The following is a 27,090-nucleotide window of genomic DNA, read 5'->3' as shown; positions in this document are numbered from 1 at the left end:
GTTTTTCATAGGTGAATGCTTGCGATGTATGTTCTGGAATAATCTTGGTTGCATCCATTTTGCCATGAGCAAGCACAATTTGGGGATTTTCTACTTCAAAAAAGCTCTACAGGAGAATGACAATGTCTGTGCACAGCTCAGTGCCGGCAGCACTGATCCAGGTATGCCCTTTGCTGGGGGACAGCTTACACTTGACTGCGTCAGAAAAGTGTAATCGTAAAGAGCAAGTATCCTGCCTGGCTGGCATGGCTCAGTGGGTTGGGCCCCGGCCTGTGAACCAAGGGTCGCTGGTTTGATTCCCAGTCAGGGCACATGCCTGGCTTGCAAACCAGGTGCGGATGCATGTGAGAAGCAACTGATTGATGTTTCTTTCCTTCTCGTTCTCCCTCCCTCCCCCTCTCTCTAGAAATGAATAAATAAAATCTTAAAAGGGCAATCATCTGGTCAAAATGCATGCTGTGTGCATTTACAGTTAACACTAAGCCTGTCCAACAGGTTTGGGGAGTTTTAGTAGATATTGCTACTTTGAATAAATAGCAAAGGGTTAAGAGTAATTATCAGAGACATTTAAATTCACTTTTTCATGGATTTGAAAATGAGTAATCTCATATGGTAATGTTAAAAACAAAATATTTTGTTAAAACTTTTTGACTGTGCCAAACTTAGTGTTATTATAGCTTCTTTTAAGGGTTTCACTAATGGCACCACCTGGCAATCTTTAAGCAATTTCTGAAATTTATTCCTTCAACATTCATATTATATAGATCCTTGATTTGAAATGCTTAAAATCAAACAATTATTTAGCTTTGTAAAACATTTTTTAAAACTATTAATTGATGAAAAATGTGTCTAAAGTCATCAGTAATCTTATTTTATTATGGATTGTGAAACTTTGAATATTTTGTTTAAGAATACTTATTTATTTATTTTTAGACAAAGGGGAAGGGGGAGACAGAGGGAGAGAAACGTCAATGTGTGGTTGCCTTTCACATGCCCCCCACTGGGGACCTGCCCCGAAACCCAGGCGTGTGCCCTGACCAGGAATCGAACCAGCTACCCTTTGGTTCACAGGCTGGCGCTCAATCCACTGAGCCACACAAGCCAGGGCTACTTACAGACTTTAAAAATGTAGCAAGTGGGTCCTAGCTCCTCTCTTCACCTTCCTGGAACATTGTTGCCTGAGGAGCTTCTCATTTGTTGGCAAGCAGACAACTGAGATGACTGGAGAATATTTAGGGGGCTGCTTGGGGCTGGAGATCATCACTGAGGAGAGCTATGAAACTTCAAATTGGGGTCACTGGTATTAAACATGGTAGTGTTTAAGTACTTAGTGGAATAGATGTTTTCAGTGTGACATTTAAATCTGATGATTTCTTCTCATCTGATTTTTTATCATTAGGCAAAAAGTTCTCAGGAAGACCCATGTGTACGTTACTAACCAACAAGAGGTACGAATTGCTCTATAACTGTGGGATTCAGCTGCTTCACATCGGAAGGCCTCTTGCCGCCTTCGAGTGCCTGATTGAAGCCGTTCAGGTTTATCATGCCAATCCCCGCCTCTGGCTTCGGCTGGCTGAATGCTGCATTGCTGCCAATAAGGGGGTGAGTGCTGCCTGGGTATCTTTTCAAACCCATGCCCTGCACCCTGCCACCAGCCCTCCCACCTGTTACATGGAAAGCAAAAGATACTTGGGAACCTACAAGACCTCATCCCCTTTTTAACTCTCAGGGAATTTAGAAAAGATAGTCATCTGTTCTTAAACAGCTCGACAAAATATGCAGTTTTCATAAAGTCAATCATTAACATTCTGTTCTTGGTAAGTGTGGCAACTGGTGTCAGCAGCCTCATGAAAGACTTGAAGCCCATAGAAGGTCACACCTGTCGGAACAGACGTGGGCTAGCTGCTGGGGCAGGGGCTGTGCCATCTGCGGGTGTGAGATGGTGCGCACGCACCTGGTGGTTAAGAGAAAGACTGGTGGTGACCTAGTGTGGAGACAACTGTGTTGCACTACATTTTTTTCAGTGCCTGGGGCTCTAATTTTGATTGAGTGAATGGTTCAGAGTTCGTGGATTACTGGGCTATTTCTCTCTACACGTTTGTCCGCATTGGCTATGAGAAATAGGCCAGTGTACGTCAGCATCCATACCTAGATTATCTCCGAATGGCAGTGGGTGAAAGCCTTTGTGTCTCAGGTGAGGAGTGGTAGTGGGAAGTGGGAGAAGGCAGGTTGTATCAAAATTGCCAGGTGTCTGTATCACCCCGTCTCCTAACCACCCCCAAACCTTGCTGCGCTCTTGAGGTCAGTGGAGATTGGAGGGGTATGGCCTGGAATGTTGCCTGGCATGCCTGCCATAGGTGATGGAGGATATTCAGGCTGTCCTCCGGCTAAGCAGCACTTCCCGAAAAACACCTGCAAGGACTAACGGGTTCGAAGAGGTGTGCCGGCCTGGCGGTTTGAGCACAGCACGGGGCCCAGCGAGGGTGTTGCCTTCGAGCGGCTTCTGTGAGTCATTCCATTGCACTTCTCCTTCTACGGGACAGTCTTCCTCCTGGATAACTGTTAAATGGGCTGACAAACCATTCTAGGCAAAATTTATACTTTTTCTTAATAAAAGGCTCTCTAGAAAGTGCTTTTTTCTTTGACCCATTGATGAATTTGAGTGTTGGAGGCCCTTCTCCTGCACAGTGAGTGGGAACCAGGGGGTCACACTTCCCGGGAGGAGACACACATTAAGGTTTAATGTCTTCTTTTCAAATGGCTTATTTTTAGAAACAGTGCTTCTTAGAATGGTTTTTGTTCCGTGGATTATGACCCCTTCCATTTTCTTCTAAAAAGTTTTACGTTTGTAATAAAGAAGACTTAGTTGCCATAACTTGATCAATACCAGAACACTCATAGTCTGTCCTAATAATAGATTTGCCTTAAATATTTATCTGTCTTTGTGTATGTTTCTCATCCTTTTAAAAATGATCTGAAGTGACCTAAAACATAGTAGGAACAACCCAAAATGCTCTCAGAATCAGAAAACAAAATCCGAAGAGGAGCAACAATAAAACTCCAAAGAAAATTCCATCAAATTTCTTTCATTTAGTCAGGACAGAGGAGATGCTGAACGAAGTAGTTTGTACCCTCAGAAAGAAATTTACTTTTTAATGAAAACAACCAACTTGCTAAATTGATGGTGCTAAGGAGATCCTTTTGTCTTGGTGATTTGGCAGAAGTAGGGCTTATGTGCAGGTGGGTGATGTATAATATACAAGAAGAAATCTGCTAAACAACATCATGAGACTCCATTGTAGGGAGAGCACTTAACCAATGTAAGAGAAGGCTTTAAAAAAAACAGTGTATCACTTAGTTTTCTGAAAATGTACCATTTTTTTCCTGAGTTTTGAAATTCAGATTTGTTAATGTTATTACTGCCAAGGCATTATACAATAATATTTTAATTACATGTGATTCTTTAAGACTGACCTGGCACACTTTCTGGCTATGGGTATATTATTAAAGATATGGTTTATTATTATGGAGTTTTAGGTTCATTTCATCATGGTTTTCATCTGTTGCATCTCCAGATCTAACCAGATGGTCAGCTTGCATGCATGGCCTTAAGGATCAGGGAAGAGAGTACGGATGAATCATAAATTTATCACCATCACTAGGGAAAGAAGTCAGAATGGAAGTCCTTCCTTCCAATAATGGCTCAACACAAATTTGTTCAAATTAGAGCAGTTAAGCATTATGTAATATTTTCTTTTTAAAGTGACTGACTGTACAGTGAATCCTTGTTTTATTAAAAGTCACACTGGAGGCACAGGTATAACACAGTTACATTAGGGAGCACTAGGTAGCAATGCAGAAACATTGTATTTAGAGAAGGATGTTTCTTCGCAGGGCAGAGTTGAACTCTGCAAGTTCATGTGGGTTGGCTCCGTTTTGTGCCTGTGTATGAGGATCTGGAAGAGTTCGTCAAATGACTAGCTGGGATTCCACCTGCAGGTGAATCAGAGGCAGAGTGAAGGAGGAAGGCAAATGAAATTGGCCCCAAACTCCTATAATGAGATAATATAGCTTAGTGAAATGCCCTATATTTATTAATTTGAGAGAGAAAAAGAGAGAGAAACATTGATTTGTTGTTCCACGTATTTATCCATTCATTGTTTGATTTTTGTGTGTGCCCTGACCAGGGATCAAACCTGTAACCTTTGCATATTGGGACGGCACTTTAATCAATTGAGCTACCTGGCCAGGGCTTGGTATATTTTAATATATACTTTATATGTATGTATACATACGTGCAAGTAGCTTTTACCACTTTCAGTTTAATGTTTACAGGGTCTTAGGATTTTAATTTACTACAAGGCAAGAATTGTGACATATGTAGCTTATTAAAGTTTATATGTTGTTGACAATTTAATTAATACATACTTTCAATTAGGAAGGGAAAAAATTCACTTTAGGACTCAGAGCTGCCTCCCTTTTTTTTTTCACTGTGTTTATGTGAATCTATTTACTCTGATTTAAAGTGCCTGTGATATGCAGCATGGTACCTGGGGGGTTGAATATTCTAAATAAATCATTCTAAATACATGCTCGAGTCATTCTTAAATTGCCTTTTTCCCTTGGAATTACCTCAAACCTCATATTAATTAAAATACAGCATATGTCAAAGACTTTCAGCCCCAAGTACTCTTTTCTTCAATTCTGAACATACTTCCTTTATCACCAAAAGCTCCACACTGATGCGTGTTAAGAGCTTTATCGAGTAACTGGTAAGGTATTAGATCATTTTTCATACCCTGTTTCACGATTCTGTTAAATTAATTGGAAATTGTTTGTATTTTGTAGACTTCTGAACAAGAAACGAAAGGCCTTCCCAGTAAAAAAGGAATTGTGCAGTCTATCGTTGGCCAAGGCTACCATCGCAAAATAGTCCTGGCGTCCCAGTCCATACAGAACACCGTGTACAAGTAAGTATTCCACAGAGAGAAAGGGGCTGTGTTCAGACTCATTATTTCATGGGAGAAACTACGCTGTAGCTAGGTTTTATGGCTCTTTCAGAATAGGTCCGTAGTGAGTGTTACCTGACATGTGAGTTTGGCTTACTGCGCAACATGGGTGCTGAAATGACTAATGGCCTAGGAAGGCCTGGTCTGGTCAGTGCCCTTATCCAGAATGTCCAGGAGAGGGCATCTTCATGTTTCCTTTTCAAGGTTTGTCACGGTTAACTTCTCCTTTAGGTATTTTCTTAGAGCCCCTGAAGCTAATTCTTTCTATTAGGAGAAAAAAGAACTGATATGTAAAGCATCCAAAGTATCATAAATCTGTCAAATGGAAGAACCTTTAGTGAACGACTTACATACAAACATCTTCATCTTGTATAAAGATTCCAATTTGGTGTTGTATTTCTAAAGTAAGTAGGCTTTGTAAAACGTTCACTGCTTCCCCACCCCCCTGCCAAAATAAAAGTTTTCTCAAAGTTTTAAAATAGTATCTGGCACACAATATTTTGGTCCTAATTTATTTCAACTGTAATGCAGAATTTTTAAAGGACTTTATGTATTAACATCACTTTCCTACGATTTCAAAACTGTTACTAATTTTCACATTTATGTATTTTCAAAATAAAACTGATTCAGCTTGATATATCAAAGCAAAGAAAGTTATATAAAATCTCAACAAAATTATAAGACAAGAGATAATGCTGCTTTTTCAAAACATTTTTTTTTTTAAGTCATCTTCAGCCCTGGCTGGTGTGGCTCCATGGGTGGAGTGTGGGACAGGTTCGATTCCTGGTCAGGGCACATGCCTGGGCTGTGGACCGGGTCCCCCGTTGGTGGGGGTGTGAGAGGCGACTAATCGATGTCGCACATCAGCGTTTTTCTCCCTTCCTTCCTTTCTCTCTAAAAATAAATAAATCTTTTTTTAAGTCATTTTCAAAAGTAAATAAGGGTCAAATGTGACAATCTTTCTTCCCTTGTTTCCAGTTCTTATTAAACCTGTCTAGTTGTCATTTCTTTGTCTGTAGGTCCTTTGTTGTATTAACAATGATGTGTATAGTGTGTGTACTTGCGATCTATGCTTTTTCTACCTTATATATACTATTTAGAATTTGGATTTTTAGCATTCTTTTATAACTGCTTATACGAAAATGTCTACCTATCACAGGGCAAAGTTTTCATTTACCATTATATTGGTTTTATTTTGGATCGTGGAGAAGTATTATTTCTTTTTATGTTATTTGCTTAGCTAATTTGGTTTTGTTCTTTTAAGTGACGGGCAGTCTTCAGCCATCCCTGTAGCCAGTATGGAGTTTGCAGCCATCTGTCTCAGAAATGCCTTGCTGCTGTTACCTGAAGAACAGCAAGATCCGAAGCAGGAGAATGGGTCTAAAAACAGCAGTCAGTTAGGCGGGAACCCTGAGAGCAGCGAGAGCAGTGAAACTTGCAGGTATTCTAATCCCTCTGAACCCCTCCCGGACTTCATTAGTAAGCCTCTCTGTCCTTTGGGTGTGCTCCTACAGTCTGCAGCCTGAATTTCCAAAATCATCTGTTTTGAATAATAAGAAAGGAAAGTATGAATGTTTAAGTTTTTCTGGAAGAGAAAAACAGGTGAAGGCTAAGTCAGGAGAGAACCTTGAAAGAGAAAAGTGGAAAGTAACAGCTTTTCAGTAACAGGAGAATAGTTGCAGAAAATCCTGTTGCAAAAGAAACTGTTTTTTTAACTTTTATTAAAAGAAATAATTAAACCTATACCAATCTATAAACATTGGGAAAGCTTCTTTAGTAATAAGTCAACACCTTTTTATATGAGTGTTCTTTTTACACATGGCACCTCAAACTCCAGTCTCCCATCCCAGCGTCTTTTCTTAATTATAATAGAAATGAGTGTGTGATATAGAAAATCTGAGACAAAATTGTAGGATTTTTTTCCTCCATAAAGGGGTTGTATTCTGCCATAGTTGATAAAATGCCATCACAAGAATGAGGAATGTGTGAAAATCTTGGAGTGGTTTTCTTTGCATGGTGGAGATACTGTTCTCATTTAGAGGCTTTTAAAAGCGGTATTGTGTGCTGGGGAAGAAACTAACGTAAGTGTAGTTTTAGCACCTGAGTGATACTGAGTTATAAGCATATTTCATTGTTTTGCCTCTTTCACACTTTTGTCTCAAAAAAATTGCATGGGAGTGAGGATAGAGAAACAAAGTTTAGCATTTAACCATTTATTTGTTGCTCTTCATAATTGAGAATCCATCTTTATTTTAGCAGTAAAAGCCATGATGGTGATAAATTCATTCCAGCTCCACCTTCTTCTCCGTTAAGAAAACAGGAATTAGAGAACTTAAAGTGAGTATCTAAACAAAATTACTATTGCATTTATTGAAATGGCACATTGTTTTTAATCTCCCTTATTCTCTTAATATTACGAATTACACGGATGGAATGCCAGATGTTAAGCCAACCTTTCAAGCTTGTGACAAATACTACTGATCAGAATATATTATCTCTTTTATAAAATGTTGGATTCAGTTTGTTAATATTTTGTTAGGAGTATTTGCTTCTACAACATGTTCGTTCACAAGGAAGGTTGGTTCATGCCTTTCTTCCCTTGTAATGTCTTTGGTCAGGTTTTGGTTCCAGGGTGATGATGAACAGATAAATGAGATGGGAAGTGCTTCTTCCTCCTCTGTTTTCTTAAAGAATTCATATAAGATAAATGTTATTTCTTGCTCACATGTTTGGAAAAGTTCACCAGTGAAACCATCTGGCCTAGGGTTTTCTCTCTGGGAAGCATCTGATCATTAATTCAAATTCTTCAATAGATGAATGCTATTCACATGTTCTACTTCATTTGTGTCGGCTTGACGTAGGTTATATTTTTGTCTATGTACATTATAAGCCCCATTATTACTGCTTTGAACAGCCATGTATATGTTAAAGAAATTAAAAGGAACGCAGTAGTCTTTTATGTTTAGCTGCATAAATACCATTTCTTGATGATTTTAGTTTCTATAAGATATCATTTCCCTTCAGTGTGAAGATGTGAAGACAGCAGGTCTTGTACAGGTCTTGTTTTGCTAGGTGGTTTTTTTTTTTGTTATTGTTTTGGTTTTTTAAGATTTTATTTACTTAGTTTTTGGGGTTTTTTTTTAAGTGGGAAAGAGAAGAGAAACACTAATGTGTGCTTGTCTCTTGCACATCCCCGACTGGGGACCTGAGCGACAGACCAGACATGTGCCCTGAGTGGGAACCGAACCAGTGATCCTTCAGTTCATAGGCTGGCACTCAGTCCACTGAGCCACACCAGCCAGGGCTGCTAGGTGTTATTTTTTAAATCTAGAATTGTCTTCATCTCATCTTTATTCTTGGAGGCTATTTTCACAGAACACGGAAGTCCAGGTTGGCAGTAGGGGGTTTTTTGTTCCTCCAGTCTGATCAGCCTGCTCTTTCAGGACGTCACCGTACTGTCCTCTGGCCCCCGTTGTCTCTGATTAGAAGTTCACAGTCATTGCGTGTAGGTGATATTTTCCCTCTGTCAGGATGGATTGTCTCTGTTTTCCAGCAGTTAGGTAATGATGACTCAAAGTCTGATTTTGTTTGATTTTAATCTTGCTTGGGATTAGTTCGAGTGATAAGAGAGTACAGTTAAAATGTTAATTATATACTGCTGGTAGCATTGTAAATTGACATACTGCTTTTGGAAAGCATTTCATTTATTCACATTTTGTTCCAGCATACATTAGTGCTAGTCTTGTGCCAGGTACAGGGAATCAAAAATAAAAGAAAAAACTGCCCTCAAAAGCAGATGGCCAACACTTAGCAGAAAATTATATTAGCTAATAGGTTAGTTGTTAGGTGGTGAGATTGGGGATGTCTCCTTTCTCGTGATGATTGAGCATCCTTGTGGAGGGGAAGTGGCCTCACTTGACCATTTCGCGTCTCTTTCATTCTGCTCATGGTGCTCAATCTGATGCGACAGTTCACTGTCCACCTGCATTTCTTGATCTGTGAACCTTTATTTGTTCAGTTTACCATTTTCATACTGTGTTTTCCATCCTTTTCACTTTTATAAGGATTTTTATATACTAGGAAATTGGCCTTTATCATTTGTCTTGTGATATTGTTCACGATACTCATAGAGTAGAATTTCATTTTTTAGTCACATTTATCAGTATCATTTCTTTTCCGCCACCCATGGGAGTGGGACCAGCCTGCCCCGTGTCTCCGCCCCTCCTAGCAGTCTGAAAGTGGTTTCTCCTTCAGTTCTGCAGTTGGTTTCTTCTTTAATTCCTTAGTTGCAGGACTTCCATTCAGCTTGATTTCTAACGGTTCTGAATGATGGTTGCTCTGTAGCTTAGTTGTAATTTTGATGTGGTTGTAAGAGGACGCAAACATGTTTCCTTACACTATCTTGACCAGAAGTACCTCTTTACCTTTCTTTATTTCATGCAATGTTTAGAAGTCCTTTATCCCTCTAAGACTTTAAAAATAATCCATCCTGGCCAGTGTGGCTCAGTGGATTGAGCACCAGCCTGCGAATCAAAAGGGTGCTGGTTCAATTACCAGTCAGGGCACTTGCGTGGGTTGTGGGGCCAGGTCCCCTGTTAGGGCACGTGAGGGGCAGTGGATCTCTGTGTCTCTCGCACGTTGATGTTTCTCTCCCTGTCTTTCTCTCTCCTTTCATCTCTCTCTAAAAGTAAATAAGTAAAATCTAAAACTAAGTAAATAAAAAAATTTATCCATGTTTTCTTCCAGCATTTTTACTGTTACGCTATCACAACCACCAATCTAAATCTTTGTTTCATTTCATGTTTATTTTTGATAAACAAGTAAGTTAGGAAGTCTATCCTTATTTTGTACAATTTTTCATAGTATAGTCCATAGAACTGCTTAGCTCCATAGTATAGTCCATAGAACTGCATAGTATAGCCCATAAAACTGCTTAGACATAAAACCTTAGCATTTTAAGGTTTTATGTCTAAGCAGAACCTTAAAACACTAAGGTTTTATGTCTAAGGAGTTTTTTTTTAAATTAGATTTTTATAAAATAACATGTTTATTTACGGGAACAAGTATAAAGGACACATGGACAAAAACTAGGGGGGTGGAAACAGGAAGGAGGTGGGGAGCACTGAGGGGTGGGCTGGGATGGGAGTAAAAGACAGAAAACTGTACTTGAACAACAACTAAAATAAAAAAATAGAAAAAATAACATGTTTATTTCTCTTTGCATTAAAAACATCTGGAGGGCCCTGGCTGGTGTAGCTCAGTGGATTGAGCGCGGGCTGTGAACCAGAGGGTTGCTGGTTCGATTCCCAGTCAGGGCACATGCTTGGGTTGTGGGCCAGGTCCCCAGTGGGGGTCACGTGAGAGGCAACCACACATGATGTTTCTCTCCCTCTCTTTCTCCCTCCCTTCCTCTACCTCTAAAAAGAAATAAATGAAATATTTTTTTAAAATCTGGAGGGATTATATCAAAACCATTATAGTCGTTGTCCCTGAGTGGTGGGATAACTGATACTTTTTTATTGGTTAGCTGTGTTTTTCTAGTTATTTAAAAATGGAGCTGTTGCGTTCGTGTTAGTGATACACCCCTCCTGACACCTCGGCTCTTCAGAGGAGACTGGCCAGCACGTGTGCCCTTTTCTGGTCGTGCATCCTCAGGTCTGCGTGTTCATGGCCGAGCACTGCTGCCAGTGAGCGCAGGGCGCCAGGCACCCTGCTCAACGAAACAGTAACTTCCTGTGTCTTTGTTTTGTTTTATTCTGTCAAATTATACCATACATTCCACCCTGGCTGGTGTGGCTCAGTGGATTGAGTGCCAGCCTGTGAACCAAAGGGTCACTGGTTTGATTCCCAGTCAGGGCACATGCCTGCGTTGCGGGCCAGGTCCCTGGTAGGGGGTACGTGAGAGGCAACCACACATTGATGTTTCTCTCTCTCTCTTTCTCCTCCCTTCCCTCTCTAAAAGTAAATAAATAAAATCTTTTTTAAAATTATACCATAAATTCCCACTTTGCAGTGATACCCTCTCTGTCCGGGGGTGGTGGGGGGGGGGTGGTGTGTGTGTGTGTATGTGTGTATGTGTGTCCATATCCCCACAGTGTCCTACGTCAGGAAGAAAGAATTAATCCTCTGATTATATGGAAGAAAATCTTAAGTCACAAACTTAGTTAGAAATGAGGAGTTAGTCATTTAAGGTTTTGAAAGTAGTATTTTGGTTTTTCAAACTTGACAATGATCGTTAAATATTTTTTCCAGTTAGCATCAGGTATATTAAAATTTCTTGAATTCTTATTTCTTATATGAGTCATAAAATAGCAAGAAAATAAAAGTAGTCTGACAAATTTCATGAGACAATGGCAAAAACAAAATATACAGAAGAATATTTGCTGTTAAGTGAAATAAAATTGAGTTTTTACAAAGCAATCAAATTTCAACCATATAACTAAAATAATTCACTATGCTAGATTTTTGTCTTGAGTGAGTGGAAATGTGTGAAAACAAAACAAATTAAGGAAAGCCAGACTAGGTGTGGTGTGAAGTAAACTAATGGGGAAGAAGTGGGCTGTGAAGTTCAGCCAGGGCAGTATTTAGGAAAACATTTTAACTTACTGAAAAATGTACCATTTTCCCCCAGTAAGTCTAATGTTTCTAGAGATGCCACTGTTTATGGAGCCACCCACATTTCATATTTATCGAAGTTTCATGTGATTTTAATGTTATTTTATATGGTGAAAATCCAAGTACAGTCCTGTGCTTCTTAGTAACATTTCAGCCACAGACCCCATATATGACAGTGGTCCCATAAAGTTATAATCGCGTTGAAATACTCCGGCCTCCTGGGGACATTGTAGCACAGTGCATTCACTCACATGTCTGTGGTGATAAAGAAACCAACTGCTCCACCAGTCGTACAAAAGTATAGCTCACAGAATTATGTATGGTACCTAATACTTGATAACAAACTCCTATGTTACTGGTTTATATATTTGTTATACTATACTCTTTATCATTGTAGTGTACTTTTTCTATTTCTGAAAAAAGGTTTGCTGTAAAACAGTATGTGCAGGGTGGCATGCTTCTCAAAGAGTTTTGTGCCTCTCATGGCATAATTGTTTGCTTTGCACGTGCCCTAGCGGGAGGATTGGGGATTTTCGGGGGAAATGAAATTACTTCCCTATTCTTGGGGAGAGGGGTGAAGGCTTTCCACAGGGAATTCCATCATCGTAAAGTGAGGCGAAGATGGGCTCTCTGGTATATAGTGACCTTTTTTCTCTTGTGGAGCAGATGGGAGAAAGGAAGTGGACCAAGATGGAAGGAGCCTTAGGGTAGGTTTATAAAAAGAACTGCTGTGCAGGACAGCAGTAATGGCAACATGGAGACAAATGGTGGAGGGAAGGAGCCGTAAAAGATTTGTGTCGTAATTTTTAAAGCTATAAAAGCCCACGCACGATGCAGTTGGGTGCAATGAAGGGCAGTTCTGTGGCCGGAGCCAGCTGTCCTCTATGGAGGGAAGAGTCCGAGTGCATCGGTTCTGTGGAGATCGCGATTTCTTAATTTCCTCTAGTTCTGACCTGAATTCTTTTATGATTGGAAATGTATGTGACTAGTGTGTCGTTTAGTTTTTATGGACTATTATATTTGACCCCTTGTGCCCCATAATACCCAAGACACCAATGCAAAACCTCATTTCCTATTTCTAGCATAACTAATATGCAGTAAATTATCAAGACTGTTCTGATGGCCACTTCTTACAGTATGGGTTCACAGCCCTTTGAGTATTTTTCAGTTTTTTTTTTCATTTGCACATAAATGAAGATGGCTCCAAAAACATTAATTCTAGCCAGGTTACAAGCATGCTTTCAGAAGGCCTGCGACACCTGGAGCAATTGCGGGACTCTATATTAAAATGAAGGTAGGTTTCAGGAAAACATTCTCACAATTAAAATGGAAATATGTCCCTAATTCACGGGACACAGCTCAGAGATTAACCGAACAGTTTCGTTGCGAGGCTCAAGTGAGCAAAGAGGCAGGGATAGGATGGGCCGGGGAAGGCAGGCGTGTAACGGCAGGGGGAGAGGATTGCCGTGGGTCCCGAGCCACTCCGCTCCGCAAAGCCTTCCGTCTCCTTCCGGCAGCAGAGCACATACATGGATTCTTCCGTCTTCAGTTAAATAAGTGCTCTGATTCTAAGTTTTTAAAATAAAGGGTGATTCTGCTTCTAGGTATTTAGACAAGAGAAAAAATAACATGTCCACACAAGAATTTCATAGCAGCTTTACTCATGATAGACAAAAACTATAAAATAACCCAGGTATTATTCAGCAATAGGAGAATGGACAGCTAATTTATTGGAGTACTACTCGGTTCTAGACGGGAAGGAATTACTGATGCCCAAGTTAACATGATTTGAGTCTCAAAACATTTGTGCTTTTTTTTTTTTTTTACTTAGTACATGCTGTATAATTCCATTTATACCATTTATATGACAGGCAAAACTATACAAAAGTAATATATTTTCATAGAAATTAGAACAGTGGTTGGGGAATTGGAAGGAATCATTTTGGGGTGACATAAATGCTCTGTATCTTAATTGGGTTGCTGCGGTTACATATATCCAGACTCAACAAGCTGTACACTTAAAATGGTGTATTTTAATATATATAAACTATACTTCACTTAAAGTTTTTAGAGGTATTTTGAAATTTTACAAAATTAACATAATTCTAAACATTCTTTTAGGAAATCTTATTTAACCACTAATGGTTAATAAGTGGTCAATTTCCCTTACACATCATTTATGAGGTGGCATGACATGGAAAACTTGGTTTCTTAACCAAAAAAATAATAAACAATTCCTCTTCTTGTATTTAACATGTATTTCTTAGATTCCAAATGCAGTGTGCACTGCCAAATCCACTCACCATGTGTGGCTGGCGAAGGTGTGATACCCATATTTCTGGGGGAGAAAAAACAGATTCCAGAGCTCACTCCCCCAAAAGTGTAAAATGTTTTTGTATGGATTATAGTTGAAAGTTTTAAATGTACTAGATTAATTAAAATATGTAAAATTAGCTTTGCCCGTGTCTTTCTGCTTTTTTAGATTTGCCCACCAGAGAATTCTAAATCACACTCACGGCTCCAGTTCTGTTCTGTTGGGACACGCAGCTCCACAGCCTTTGAGCCGTTTGACGTGTCGCGTTTGTTGTCGTATGGTTTCTACAAATACGTGATACTGTTTCTGCGCCACTTTTCTCTCGTGCCACAGATCTTAGCTGGGTATCTCTTCAGAAAAATTTGTATCTGTAAGAGGCCTAATGTCCAAATGGATCTTAGAATAGAAGTGTGTACAGGATTCATATTATAGCCATATGTTTTGATTTAATTATTAATGTTCCCACATGCATTTGGAGGTTGATTTTCTTATACAGTGATTGGTTTATAAGAGTGTACTTTTAAGATTTTTTTTTGAGTCAAACATTTATTGATTCTCTACCTATATATTTTAAAAACAGTTTTCTTGAGATATAATTCACACCCTACAATTTACCCATCTGAAGGGCACAATAAGTAATTTTTAGTGTATTCACAAATATGTGTACCTTTCACCACAATTTGAAAATATTTTCATCACTTCAAAAATAAACCTGGTATCTTCTGGCTAAACACCCCTTTGTCCCCAGTCCGAAGTCCTAATTGACCTACTTTCTCTGGATTTTCCCATTTAGACTTTCATATGAATGGAATCATATATGTGGTCTTTTGTGGCTGGCTTCTTTCCCTTAAGATAATGTTTTCATAAAGGACCCATGGACATGGACAACAGGGCAGGGAATGACTGTGGGGGGGGGTGGGGGCAGGTAGGGGTGAACAATGGAAAATTGGGACACCTGTAACAAAACAAAATTTTTAAAAAAATAATGTGCCCTGGTTGGTGTGGCTCAGTGGATTGAGCTCGGGCCTGCAAACCAAAGGGTCGCTGGTTCAGTTCCCAGTCAGGGCACATGCCTGGGTTGTGGGCCAGGTCCCGAGTGAGGGGTGTGAGAGAGGCATTGATTTTTGATTCACACATTGATGTTTCTCTCCTTCTATTTCTCCCTCCCTTCCCCTCTCTCTAAAAATAAATAAATAAAATCTTTAAAATAAAATTATTTAAAAACAATGTTTTCAAGGTTCATCCAAGTATCATGTATCATATTTTATTCCTTTTTATTGCCAAATATATTCATTGTATGGACATACCACATTTTATTTATCATTTCATTCATTGATGGACATTTGGATTATTTCCATCTTTAGGCTGTTGTGAACAGTGCTGCTATAAACATTTGTGCCCAAGGTTTTGTGTGGGCATGCATTTATTTTTCTTGGATGTAGATCTAGAAGTAGAATTGCTGCATCATGTGGTGATTCTGTTTAATCATTTGAGGAATTGCCAGGCTTTTGTAAAGCGGCTGCACCATGTACAATCCCACCACTCATGTACGAGCGTTTCAGTTTCTTCACATCTTCACCAACACTTGTAATTGGCCTATTATTATTATTATTATTATTATACATTGCAGTGGGTGTGAAGTAGTATTTTCTTGTGGTTTTGATTTTCATTTCCTTGAGGACTAATGAGGTATAGCATCTTTTTGTTTATGCAACAGGCATTTGGATTAGCTTCCTTAGAGAAGTGTTTGTTCAGATCCTTTGCCTATTTTTTAATTGGGTTACTTATCTTTTTGTTATTAAGTTACGAGTTCTTTATGTATTCCAAATACAAGACCCCTAACAGGTATATGATTTACAAATATCTTCTCCTATTCTCTGGGTTGTCTTTAGACTTTTTTGAAGGTGTCCTTTGCATCACAGAAGTTTTTCAATTTGATGAAGTTCAGTTTCTCTATTTTTTTTTCTTTATTTGTGTGTGCTTTTCATGTCATATCTAAGAATCCTTTACCAAATCCAAGGTCATGAGGGTTTACCTCATGTGTTTTCTTGTAAAAGTTTTATAGTTTTAAGTGCTTACATTTAGGTCTTTGATCCATTTTGAGTTAATTTTGGGGAAGAGTATGAAATAAGGGCTTTACTTAATTCTTTTGCATAGTGGTATCTTAATGATAATAAAGAAATAAGTTCATCTATAGGATGAGTCCCTATTAACATTTCATGTTTACATAGTGGTTTAATACCTGTCATAGGCATGTACTGGTCTTCCATGTAGCTTTTTACAGGACATCATTGTTGTTCATTCGAGGTTTTGATAGTAGCTGAAATTTTAATTTCTAAAACTGAAATGGGGGCTGCTCTGGAGCCTGGGAAGGAGCATAACAACTGGAGAAGGGAAGGGAACAATGTTGAGGCGAACATGGGTGATGTCTGTACGAAAAATTAAAGTCAAAGCACATAACATAAAAATGTAATTCAGTTTCTCCTTTTTTCTTTAATGAGAGGCTCAAAAATGGATAAAAGGAAATGTTCCGGCCAAATTTAATGAAGCCCAGCTAAGTTATTTCACAAGTATAAATTGTAGAGCCTGGAGTAGTTCGTTTAGACCCTGATGTAACACTCAGCGAATTACTTCCCATCCGGTGAAAAAGGACCTCCATGGCCCGATGTTTGTAAGAGAAAATGAATCAAACAAATGGTCGATAACATAAATAGTATAGACAGTTTTAGTGTGCTTAAGGAATCATATTTCTTTTGCTGTTAGCCTAGTTGTTCTATTGTCTCTCACGAGACACACCTAAAGCAGGACTATGGCTAATAATCTTCTGAATCTCCCATTGCTCTTGCCCCGGCCTGCTAACCAAGTGCCATCCTACTGCAACCTGTCCGTCTAGCCTGCTCTATCGAAGAAGGAACCTGTCTGTCTGACACTCCCTCATGTTATCACAGTTCGAGTTCACACTGGCGTGATTCACGTCTGCTCCCAGCGCTTCATTCGGGAGGATGTGATGGGACTGATTACAGGCCAGGGTTAGAGTAGTTCCTCAGTGGTCTGCCCCTCCTCTGTGGAAACCCCACAGGGCCACCGCCGACACTGGACAAATCATTTAATCCCTCTGGGCTTTGCTTCTCTCTGCTGGCAGATAAACAAATTGGATTGGGTGGACGGGGTTCTCTGAGATGCTAGACTTAATTAAAAAGAAAAACTTTTCAGCTTCTTTGTACTTGGCTATTTGTTTTGGATTTGGGTGTGTTTGTCAGTGAGATTCTTTTTGTACAGAACTGTTCCTAGAAAGCAAAACATTTGCAGAAGATGTGAAGTGAAAAATTTATCTAATTTAACTTAAATTTTCTTAAGAGTTGAAAGTTGACAGATTTAACATTTTCTAAATGGTTGTAGATAAATGGAAATGGTTTGGGGTTTTGTTTTTGTTTTTGTTGTTGTTGTTGTTGTTGTTTTTGTTTTTGTTTTTTAATTCAGTACCATAGTCAGTTTTTTGGAAGAATTTTCTTACCGGACTTTTATAAGTACCACACGCTAACCACTGGAGCGCCTCTTACTGGATTTTTGCAGTCAAGTTTTCAGGCAGTGTTTGTTATGAGGTCGCTTTGTGGATTTGTTTTGCTTTGACCAATGTGACTTACTGGATTTACGCCCATCTGAACCTCTCCCAAATAAGAGTTCACCTATGTCAGACGCTTGTTTTAGATTCATTTAATTTACAGAAAATAACGGTTTGACAGATTTTAATGCCCAGTCTTGTATAGCTCGTTGCTGTAATTTGATGCTTTGAGGAAAGTTTTTTTCCCCACTTTTCTTTCTTCTTCATCCTTTTCTTTTCCAAGGGCCGGGGATCTGTGGACCCAGAGCCAGCTCCTCCAGCAGGAGGGGGGAGTGTGGGGTTGTGACAGGCCCTCGGCGGGGGGCCGAGGCTAGCGTGTCTCTCCCCTTGAGGTATAGTTCTTCCAGTCTGCTGAACTGTCAGATCCACTGAGGGCCTGGGAAAGCGGATTGGACAGTGACTCGGGGAGCAGTGGGGTGGGGGGCCAGTATATTAAGTAGCAGCTATCTAAAGTAACGTGATTTCTCCAGAGGCTTAGTAGATAAAGCCATGCGTGTGTTCAGTGTCCCCAGTGTGCGGGAATTATGCAGGAGAGTGCAGGATTGTTTCCTAAGAGGACAAGGAGGACGAGGGAGAGGGTGATGAGCGGTGAGGTGGGGTCTGGGTAAGGCACAGGGGGAAGCGGAACGGAAATGTTACTTTAAGTTTCATGCAGTGGAACTGGCTTCATCCCAATGTTTCTTGATCAGAAAGCCAGCCTTCAGTTGTTGCATTCACATATATTTCAGTGCTTTCTTTATAGAAAGATCATTTTTATTATTAGAATCTTTCACACTGTTGTGATGTGACATGGTATCTCCTGGGAAAAGGGGCGACAGTGGAGGAAAACAGATTTTTACCTTCTACATAATTATGGTTTGGACTTCCTGAGAGGCAGGACCTGTGCCGCGGATATTACATGACTGGTTTCTGGACCCAAAGTGGGCCTGACGGGGCTGGCGCGGTGATAGCCCCCTCCCGTCGGGAGAGGCCGGGCGGACTTTTCCCAGCGGGCCTGCCCGGGGTGAGGCTGTCCTAGACTCCAGGACCCAGACACTCCGCCGGGTGGCTCCCCTGCCTGTGGGAGCCCGGAAGGAGGCGCCTCGGTCGTTGGGTGGCCTGCCGCAGGGGGCCAGGCGTGGCTCTGGGTGCCCGCAGAGGTAAATGTAAGATTTGAAAACGGAGGTCTTCGGTGCATACCCATCAAACGCCTGCCGCAGGTGGTGAGAAACTGCGCTAGCCTTTGTGCAGGGAGCAAAAGATGGGGGCTTCTCCTTTTAAGGAGTGCACGTTTTGCCCCCATCTTTGGCAAAGTCACAAATGAAAATGGATATTAGACTTGGTGACTGTCATTTGTATAGGGCCTGAATTGACGGTCTTCTCAGGCCTCTGGAAAACCTAACCCAGGGCTTTAAAATTTAAGTCTTTCTTTTTCTTCATAAGCAACACATACCTGACTGATAAATGAATGTTCACTGTCATCTTAAAACAAAAACTACAAGTAAGCCAAAAGAGGAAACTAAATTATCCTAATCCCTAATCTCACGACTTTGGGAGTGACCCACTGAAGTACTTCTGAAAGTGGGAGATAACTAGCCAGTGCCTTCCTCCTTTGGGCCGGGAGTCCTCCCGGGGAGAACACCGCCCCCTCAGGGGGCCATGGCCACAGGGGAGTCTAGCTCACGAAGACAGCTGTTGGAGACTCAGGGATATTGACAGCAGGCTTGTTAGGAAAATCCCTTTGGAAGTGATACTGCTTGTCTGTTCTTAAATTATTCTGCTCTGTGAACAGGGTTCAGATTTTTAATTATATGCTCAGCAACAAAATTTAAACTTGTAATATTTGGATTATGTTGTTTTCTTTTTAAAATGACAGCAGGAAGACAATACTTTCAGGGGTCATTTCTATAGTCTATTAAAATGACAACAGGTACATATATGTGCATAGTTATATATGCAATAGAGAAATTGTAATGTAATCTTTCTGCTCTAGTTTTAGGGCAATCTTGTGAATTGATAGAGAAGCGCTCTGATAGGATGGGGGGAGAGCAGTGAGTTGGAAGTCCACAGTGTTGAGCGTTAGCCTGAATCTATTCATATGCTCTAAGCTGCAGAACAGTATATGTAATCACTTTGAACCTCAGGGTCTCCGTCGATAAAACAAAGAACCTCGGTGGGCAGTCTGTCAGCCCTGCCATTGTGGCCTAAGACCGTACGTGTCAGTTTCCGTTTGCTGTCACCGGGGCCAGGCTACCTTTCCGTGTTGTTAGAAATCGAGGGCCTGCTTTTCCGTGAGTGGGTAATTTCCAAAGGTTCCCGCAGCCAGGGGTGAGCCGGCGAGAGGAAGCAGCAGACCACTCCTGAGCTGGCCCAGCTGTGCTTTTCCTAGAAGGGCCATTTCTAGTCGGAGGGCTTCAGAGTGTTAGAAGACTGCGGCGATGTGGTTACATTCTTCCTGAGGCTGAAATTACAACCTCAATGCACGTAATGATATACATACGTATTGTCATTTGTAAACATACCTCAGAACCCTCTAAGTCAGGTCATTTGTGGCCGGCCGTTCAGACTTCATTTCTATTTGACAAGGGTTTATTTTAAGATTGCTTTGTGCGATGGTTGTTTAACATTCAGGTGATCTATTCGTGTCGGGTCTTCAGCTAGACCTGCTTTAAATGAGCTGCATGTTAAGTCTACTTACTCAAACAAATTTAGGTTTCCAACCCAACTTAGCAAAATCAGTGTAACTTAATTTTTTTATTTTCGCATTAATTTATTCAGCCTGGTTTTTTTTTGTTTGTTTTCTTGAATATTTATTTAGGACGATAGTGCCCATGTGACTGAAATTCTTTTAGATACTCTTGACATTGTTGCTCAGTAAGAACTATAGACTTCTTAATAGGCTCAGAGAAGAGCACTTTACAGTAGCTAAGTTAAATGGATTTTTAGTAAGTTAATTGTATTTCTTAACAAAGTCACAAATATGTGTAGGAAGAAAAACATCTGCTTCTATAGCTTTATTTATAGGATGTTAAAAGAAATGTTACATTATTTTTTTTACAGGCTAAATATATATTGTAACTCTCATTGGTTAATTTGTCGGAGACAGGGTCAATTGGATGGAAGCTAAAGATGATTTAGGTAAATAGCTATACTGTGCTTCAGACAGTAGTTTTATATGCCATTCTAATTATTTACCACCAGTATTGTGGCTTCTTCTCTGCCTTCCTGGTATCCAGATTGTCACAGTCACAATTAGGGTGTTCTTTCCTATGTAACAAATGTCACCGCTGCCAGCTTTGCAGCTCCAGCTCTCAGCCTCCCTTTTATGTTGCAGATGCTCCATCCTGGCCTGCAGTGCTTACGTGGCTCTGGCTCTGGGCGATAACCTCATGGCTTTGAATCACGCAGATAAACTTCTTCAGCAGCCCAAGCTGTCAGGCTCTCTTAAGTAAGTGTGACTTGCCCTGCACGTCCCTGGTTTGTTTTGTTTGGGGTTTTCAGTTAATGTGTGGCGCATGTCGCTGCTTTTTACTCCCCTAGTAGAGTGTGTACTATCTAGGGAAAGCAACTGATAATTCCATGGTTGGTGGTGAAATTTTTTCACTTTCTGCCCCTCGAGGATTAATGGAAATGGCACTTGCCGCCTCAAGGATTAGGCAGAAACTTTGGCCTCTCTAGTGTCTATCACTAGGCCTGACTCAAACATATCAGCACAGCACGGTGTTGCACGTTAGCCTCGAAGTCAGATGAGTCCTACAGAGACAGACTCAGGCTGACAGCTCAGGGGTAGGGGTGGGCGTCATGGGGCAGCAGGATCAAGCAGAAAGGAAAAAGAACTCACGGACACAGACGAGTGTGATGGTGGTGGGGATCAGCGGGGTGGGCAGAGGTGGAAGACGGGTATAAGGGTGATAAATGATAATGGAGAAAATACAATAAAAAATAAACTATTAAAAATAATAAGATGAGTCCTCTGAAGACCCACAAAAAAAGGAGTTTGGTCACCATGATAAATCTCTTTTGAGGAATGCAGTTGAAATAAATAAGAATTTTAAAATATTTTTCCAAACTACTATCCCATTTCCTGAGTACGAGTTTTATTCAGACATTTCAGTTGCCTCTTTAATAATAGTATCATTGCCATTCTAGATTTTTCTAAAGCACACCGTCATCTTTTATGGAATTGAGTGAGTTGCAGCATGCAATCTTCGTACAATGCTGATGCTAAAAATAGTGTCCAAAGCCACAAATACTCTGCATAACACTTTGCAGTTGTTTTTTCATTCATCCCAGGGGTATGTTCTTATAATCTCCAAAGTATAATACTTACTCATTTGCCTTTTAGTGATCTTTGTTTATAAAATGCAGCGCTCAGAATTTGAGATCATACTCTGAGGAATGATTGTGTAAATGTTTATTTTTTGCCTCTGAAAAAATACTACTTTATATAAGCATCTAAAATTAGCATTGATTAAGGCTGTTTCAGGCCAGTGTTCCCCAGAGGTAACTGGTGCATCCAGTATCATGGGGCTTTGTCACAACTCCAATGTACCAGAACTCTTGCTCTCTTTGAGAAAAGCTTGTCTGATATCCAGGCGGCGGCGGGGGGCGGATCCTGAGTTCAGTCCAAGGCAGTCGGGGTGCCTCTAGGAAGGTGCCTGTGTCCTCCCTGCCCAGCTCCATGAAACACCAGACCGGAGCTTCGGCTGCCACAGGGGTTGCAATGTTCGGATTGCGGTGTGCATGGGCATTCTTAGAGTAGCGTCTTGGTTTTCTTTTTAACAAAAACGAAACATAGCTCTGACTAGTGTGGCTCAGTGGGTTGGGCGTCCTGCAAACCAAAAGGTCACTGGTTCAGTTTCCGGTCAGGGCACATGCTTGGTTGTGGGCCAGGTCCCCAATTGGGGGCATGTGAGAGGCAACTGATTGATGTTTCTCAGGCACTTCAATGTTCCTCTCTCTCTCTCTTCCTCCGTTCCCCTCTCTCTAAAAATACAGAAATAAAGAAATAAAAATAAGTGTGAAACATAAATCCTTGCTGCCTTTTTTAATCCTTTGGTTGACGTTGTGATTGCTATTCTTAAATTATTCCATGTAGATTCATTATCTAGCATTTGCTGTACAATTGTTTTTTTTTAAAGACTTTATTTATTTTTAGAGAGCGGGGAAGGGAGGGAGAAAGAGAGAAATATTGATTGGTTGCCTCTTGCAAACCCCCAACTAGGAGCCCTGACTGCAACCCAGCCATGTGCCCCATCTAGGAATCGAACCTGCGACCTTTCAGTTTGTAGGACGTGGCCCAACCCTCTGACCCTCACCATCCGGGGCCGCTGGACAGTTTTTAACCTCATGTATCAACTTCTTCCCTTTGGATGCCAAAGAAACAAAATTCCTTCCGAGATTATATGGTTTCTTAGCTAATTTCTGAGGGATTGGCCGAGCCCTGTCTGGTCATTTCTTTTTAATTCTCTGAAGCTTCCTAACACTGGTGTCTGAAACTCTCTCTGAGGTAGGGACAAGCGGGTCTCTCTGCATTTGGCAGAACCGCAGCAGCTTTATCTCCCTGCCTGTATTTCTGGCCTTCGCGTGTCGTGAAGCCATTTCAGTTTGGTTTAAAAAATTATTTAAGTCAGCCCTGGCTGGCATAGCTCAGTGGATTGAGCGCGGGCTGCGAACCAAAGTGTCGCAGGTTCGATTCCCAGCCAGGGTACATTCCTGGGTTGCAGGCCATAACCCCCAGCAACCGCACATAGATGTCTCTCTCTCTCTCTCTCTCTCTCCCTCCCTCCCTCCCTTCCCTCTCTAAAAATAAATAAACAAAATCTTTTTTTTTTTAAAGATTTTATTTATTTTTTTTAGGGAGGGAAGGGAGAGGGAGAGAGAGAGAGAGAGAGAGAGAGAGAGAGAGAGAGAGAGAGAGAGAGAGAGAGAGAGAGAGAGGGAGAAACATCAATGTGCGGTTGCTGGGGGTTATGGCCTGCAACCCAGGATTGTACCCTGGCTGGGAATCGAACCTGGGACACTTTGGTTCCCAGCCCGCGCTCAATCCACTGAGCTATGTCAGCCAGGGCTAATAAACAAAATCTTTAAAAAATTATTTAAGTCAATTCACAGAGAACAACTTGATGTTTTGTTTGAATTTATGTGTTTGTTTTTTGTGATTATTGGCTTGTGGATACTGTTTTAATGAAAATTTTAAGATATCTTATTTCAAAATGTACTTGAAGTTACTAATTTTTTTTAATTGTCATTTCTATGAGGGTGTTTTGGTAGGGAAGCAAAACAAAAGGTCATTGCAACACTGCTAGTTGGAAGAAAGAAATTGCTTGATAAAGAAATAAAGAGCCCTGGCTGGTATGGCTCAGTGGATTGAGCATCGGCCTGTGAACCAAAGGGTTCCCTGTTCGATTCCCTGCCAGGGTGCATGCCTGGGTTGCAGGCCAGGTCCTCAGTAGTGGGCACAGGAGAGGCAACCACACATGATATTTCTCTCCTTTTCTATCTCCCTCCCTTCCCCCTGTCTAAAATAAATAAATAAAATACTTTTAAATAAATGAATGAATAAAGAGCTCTGGAATGATTGATGTGCATAAATGCCAGAATATGGTCCATTTGAAAAGAGCCCCAGATTTGGGAACCCTAGGCCCATGTGGACAGACTCGGTGGGGTTCGCTAGAAGAGGTGAGACCTGAACTGGCCCTTTAAAAAGAGAAGTTAGATAATGGCTTGTGGAGATGAGGCCCAGCTCTGAGCCCAAGAAGGCAAGCCCAGGCATGAGCAGTGGGTGTGCCCTGCCCAGGACACTGTGGGGTAGAAACAGAGGAATCTTTGGGGGAGTGAGAATATTGACTGGATGCGGGAAAGTGGGACCAAATTGTGGAGAGCTTTAAATCGGTAAAAGTCTAGTTTTTGTTCTTGTGTAGAAAAAGCCATTAAGATTTTGAGCAAGGGTATATCACATCTAAAGCCTGTTTGAATTTTGAAAAATCAATCGGGTGATCATGGGGAAGTGGCTCAGAATAAGAGACTGGAAGAAGCGGCTGTCGTAAGTCAGGAGGATGTGCGTCTGCTCCAGCATCTCGGGCATAAACCAGACGGTTAGGAAAGCAGGAGCCTTTGGAATGGGTGTCACGTAGGTGCATCTCAGATCCAGCCCCAGTCTGGCCTGGTCTCTGGTGCAGTTTGGCTTTTCCAGCAGCAGAGATGGGGGGACTCCGATTCTGAGGCCTCCCTCGATGGGCATTCCTCCTTGGGCCTGCCTCTTGTTCCAGACCCTCATTACCTCCCCAGCTTAGTGTTCTCTTCCGTGTAAATAGAGCAGTATAGATTTGCCAATTTGGAACTGCTTTCTTAATTGATATGTGTAATTTGTACCTGTGTAGCTAGTATAAAAATGATTGTTGCATATTTTAAGATCATTTTAAAGAGATAAAATTTACATAACCCTTAAATGATCCATTTATAAACTTAGATTTCGATTCAAGGACTTGAAATATATGAAACATATACCAAATCTTATACATTGGGTATTTTGTGAGGACCTATTTTTCCATTTGAAATCTTTTTTTTTTTTTTTAATTTTAGGTTTTTGGGTCATTTATATGCTGCAGAAGCCCTCATCTCTCTGGACAGAATATCTGATGCCATTACTCACTTGAACCCGGAGAATGTCACTGATGTCTCCTTAGGGATCTCTTCAAATGAGCAGGACCAAGGTTAATGAGGACACATTTGATCGGAAGCGGTCACCATTCCCACCTCCTGCTGCACCTCGGGCTGTGTGGAAGTACAAGGGCACAGTTGTGGAGGGAAGGAAGCTTTAGGGCGGCTCTCTACAGTTTCGTCTGTAACGATTTTGTAGTAATTGTTCGCTCAGTGGACCTAGGGGTTGATTATCTTACGGCCTAAATTCTAACTTTTAAAAGGCTGATAGTATTAGAACTATTCATTTTGATTCTCATACTGTATTATTCTCAACGGGAGGATTCCATAATCCACAGGAAGGTAAAATACTGCATTCAAAAGTCAGTTTTATGCCAAATGCTGCTGCTAAGATAAAGACTTAGAATTGCCCAGTGGGTGGATTTAACATCATAGATGTCATAGAAGCTTTACTCATGTGGATGGTGTTAAGAAAAGGTTTAATAAAACAAATAGCACAGAATTGTGGGTAGCATCTGAAATAAGTGGTAAATTTATTAAAATGGAAGTTATATTTATACTTGGATTGTTACCTATGATTTTATTTCTATATCTTTTTTTTTCATTATCATTTAGCAAGAAATAAAAAAAAAGATATCCTTATCTAACATGGGGAAAAAAGTCAGTTTTAAATCATGGCTAAGTTTTTCTGAGGGAGTGAGACTGGCATTCACTTTTTAAGGTTATTTCTCAGATTTGAGGTGGCAGGTGGGGTGGCATTCCAATGTCTTTTAATTGAATGTCCGCTACAAGAAAAGTAAATACTGTTGCAGTTGCCTTGACACTAGATTTTCATTTCATAAAGAAATCCAGGTTCTTAGAATATATACTCTTTTGTCCAGCTTCCTCACATTTATTTTCATGTCTTTGTAGGATCAGACAAAGGAGAAAATGAAGCAATGGAGTCCTGTAAGTGAGAAGTTTTCTAAATGCTTAAGTAGCCTGGCCTGCATCCCAGAGATTTAGACTGGAGCCTTCTGTGTCCTTCATTTCTCAGCCTGAGGAGCAGTGCTTTTGCCCATCAGCCCCTGGGCCAGTGGATTGGGTTGCTCCCTTGCCCTTGGCCCGGCCTCTTCACCAGCGTCTGTGCTCTTTTTCCCCAGCTGGGAAGCGGGCCCCTCAGTGCTACCCCAGTTCCGTCAACTCTGCCAGGACCGTGATGCTCTTTAACCTTGGCAGCGCCTACTGCCTGAGGAGCGAGTATGACAAAGCCCGCAAGTGTCTGCACCAGGTGAGCCTACAGAGGGCGGTGCCAGGCCCCGTTGTAAAGCAGCCTGCAAAGGGTGTGGAGTGTGGGTTTTGTTACTTTGGGGCTCCTGGTGAGGTTGGTAAACCTTCAAATACCATTTTCCGAGCTTAAAAATATTCTTGCAAGGTAAACAACCGATCAGTATTGAAAGTGAAACTAGGTCTTGATTTAAGGGTAAAAGGGCACTTAGTGAAGAGTTTTTTTCTGATGATTTTAATAATTTAAATTTCAAAAGATTGGAAACCATCTAAATAAAGGATCACTTAAATAATGGTACATCTACATAGTTGAACACTATGTAGCTGTAAACTCAGTGTATGAAAATGATGATATCCATGACATATTTTTCTTTTTAAAATATTTATTTTATTTTTAGAGGGGAAGGGAAGGAGAAAGGGAGGGAAACATCAATGTGTGGCTTCCTCTCGTGCACCCCCTACTGGGGACGTGACCCGCAACCCAGGCATGTGCCCTGACTGGGAATCGAACCAGTGACCCTTTGGGTTGCAGACCAGCACTCACTCCACTGAGCTATACCAGCCAGGGCCTCCATGTCATATTTAGTGAAAGCGAGGTGTAAAACAGTCTCCGTATAATCCTG

General features: G+C 40.8%; 1 protein-coding gene across 2 annotated transcripts in view; it reads left to right on the top strand.

Annotated features, from left to right (window-relative positions):
* CNOT10 (CCR4-NOT transcription complex subunit 10) overlaps positions 1 to 27,090 on the top strand; it is a 61,968-nt gene that overhangs the window by 28,559 nt on the left and 6,319 nt on the right. Inside the window, exons 9-17 of one of the 2 annotated variants that reach the window (XM_045856820.1) lie at positions 12 to 161; positions 1,400 to 1,602; positions 4,849 to 4,970; positions 6,274 to 6,450; positions 7,269 to 7,346; positions 20,874 to 20,987; positions 25,124 to 25,254; positions 26,114 to 26,149; positions 26,344 to 26,471. In XM_045856820.1, coding sequence (XP_045712776.1) covers positions 12 to 161; positions 1,400 to 1,602; positions 4,849 to 4,970; positions 6,274 to 6,450; positions 7,269 to 7,346; positions 20,874 to 20,987; positions 25,124 to 25,254; positions 26,114 to 26,149; positions 26,344 to 26,471 — 1,139 coding nt within the window. Of the gene's footprint in view, positions 1 to 11; positions 162 to 1,399; positions 1,603 to 4,848; positions 4,971 to 6,273; positions 6,451 to 7,265; positions 7,347 to 20,873; positions 20,988 to 25,123; positions 25,255 to 26,113; positions 26,150 to 26,343; positions 26,472 to 27,090 lie in introns of both variants that reach the window. The other variant, XM_045856819.1, reaches the window with a different exon arrangement.

This window comes from Phyllostomus hastatus, unplaced genomic scaffold (genome assembly GCF_019186645.2).
Source record: "Phyllostomus hastatus isolate PE091 unplaced genomic scaffold, TTU_PhHast_1.1 phas_scaffold_129, whole genome shotgun sequence".
Taxonomy (NCBI): Eukaryota; Metazoa; Chordata; class Mammalia; order Chiroptera; family Phyllostomidae; genus Phyllostomus; species Phyllostomus hastatus.
The sequence above is the reverse complement of the archived record's forward strand: the minus strand, read 5'-3'. Positions and strand labels throughout refer to the sequence as shown.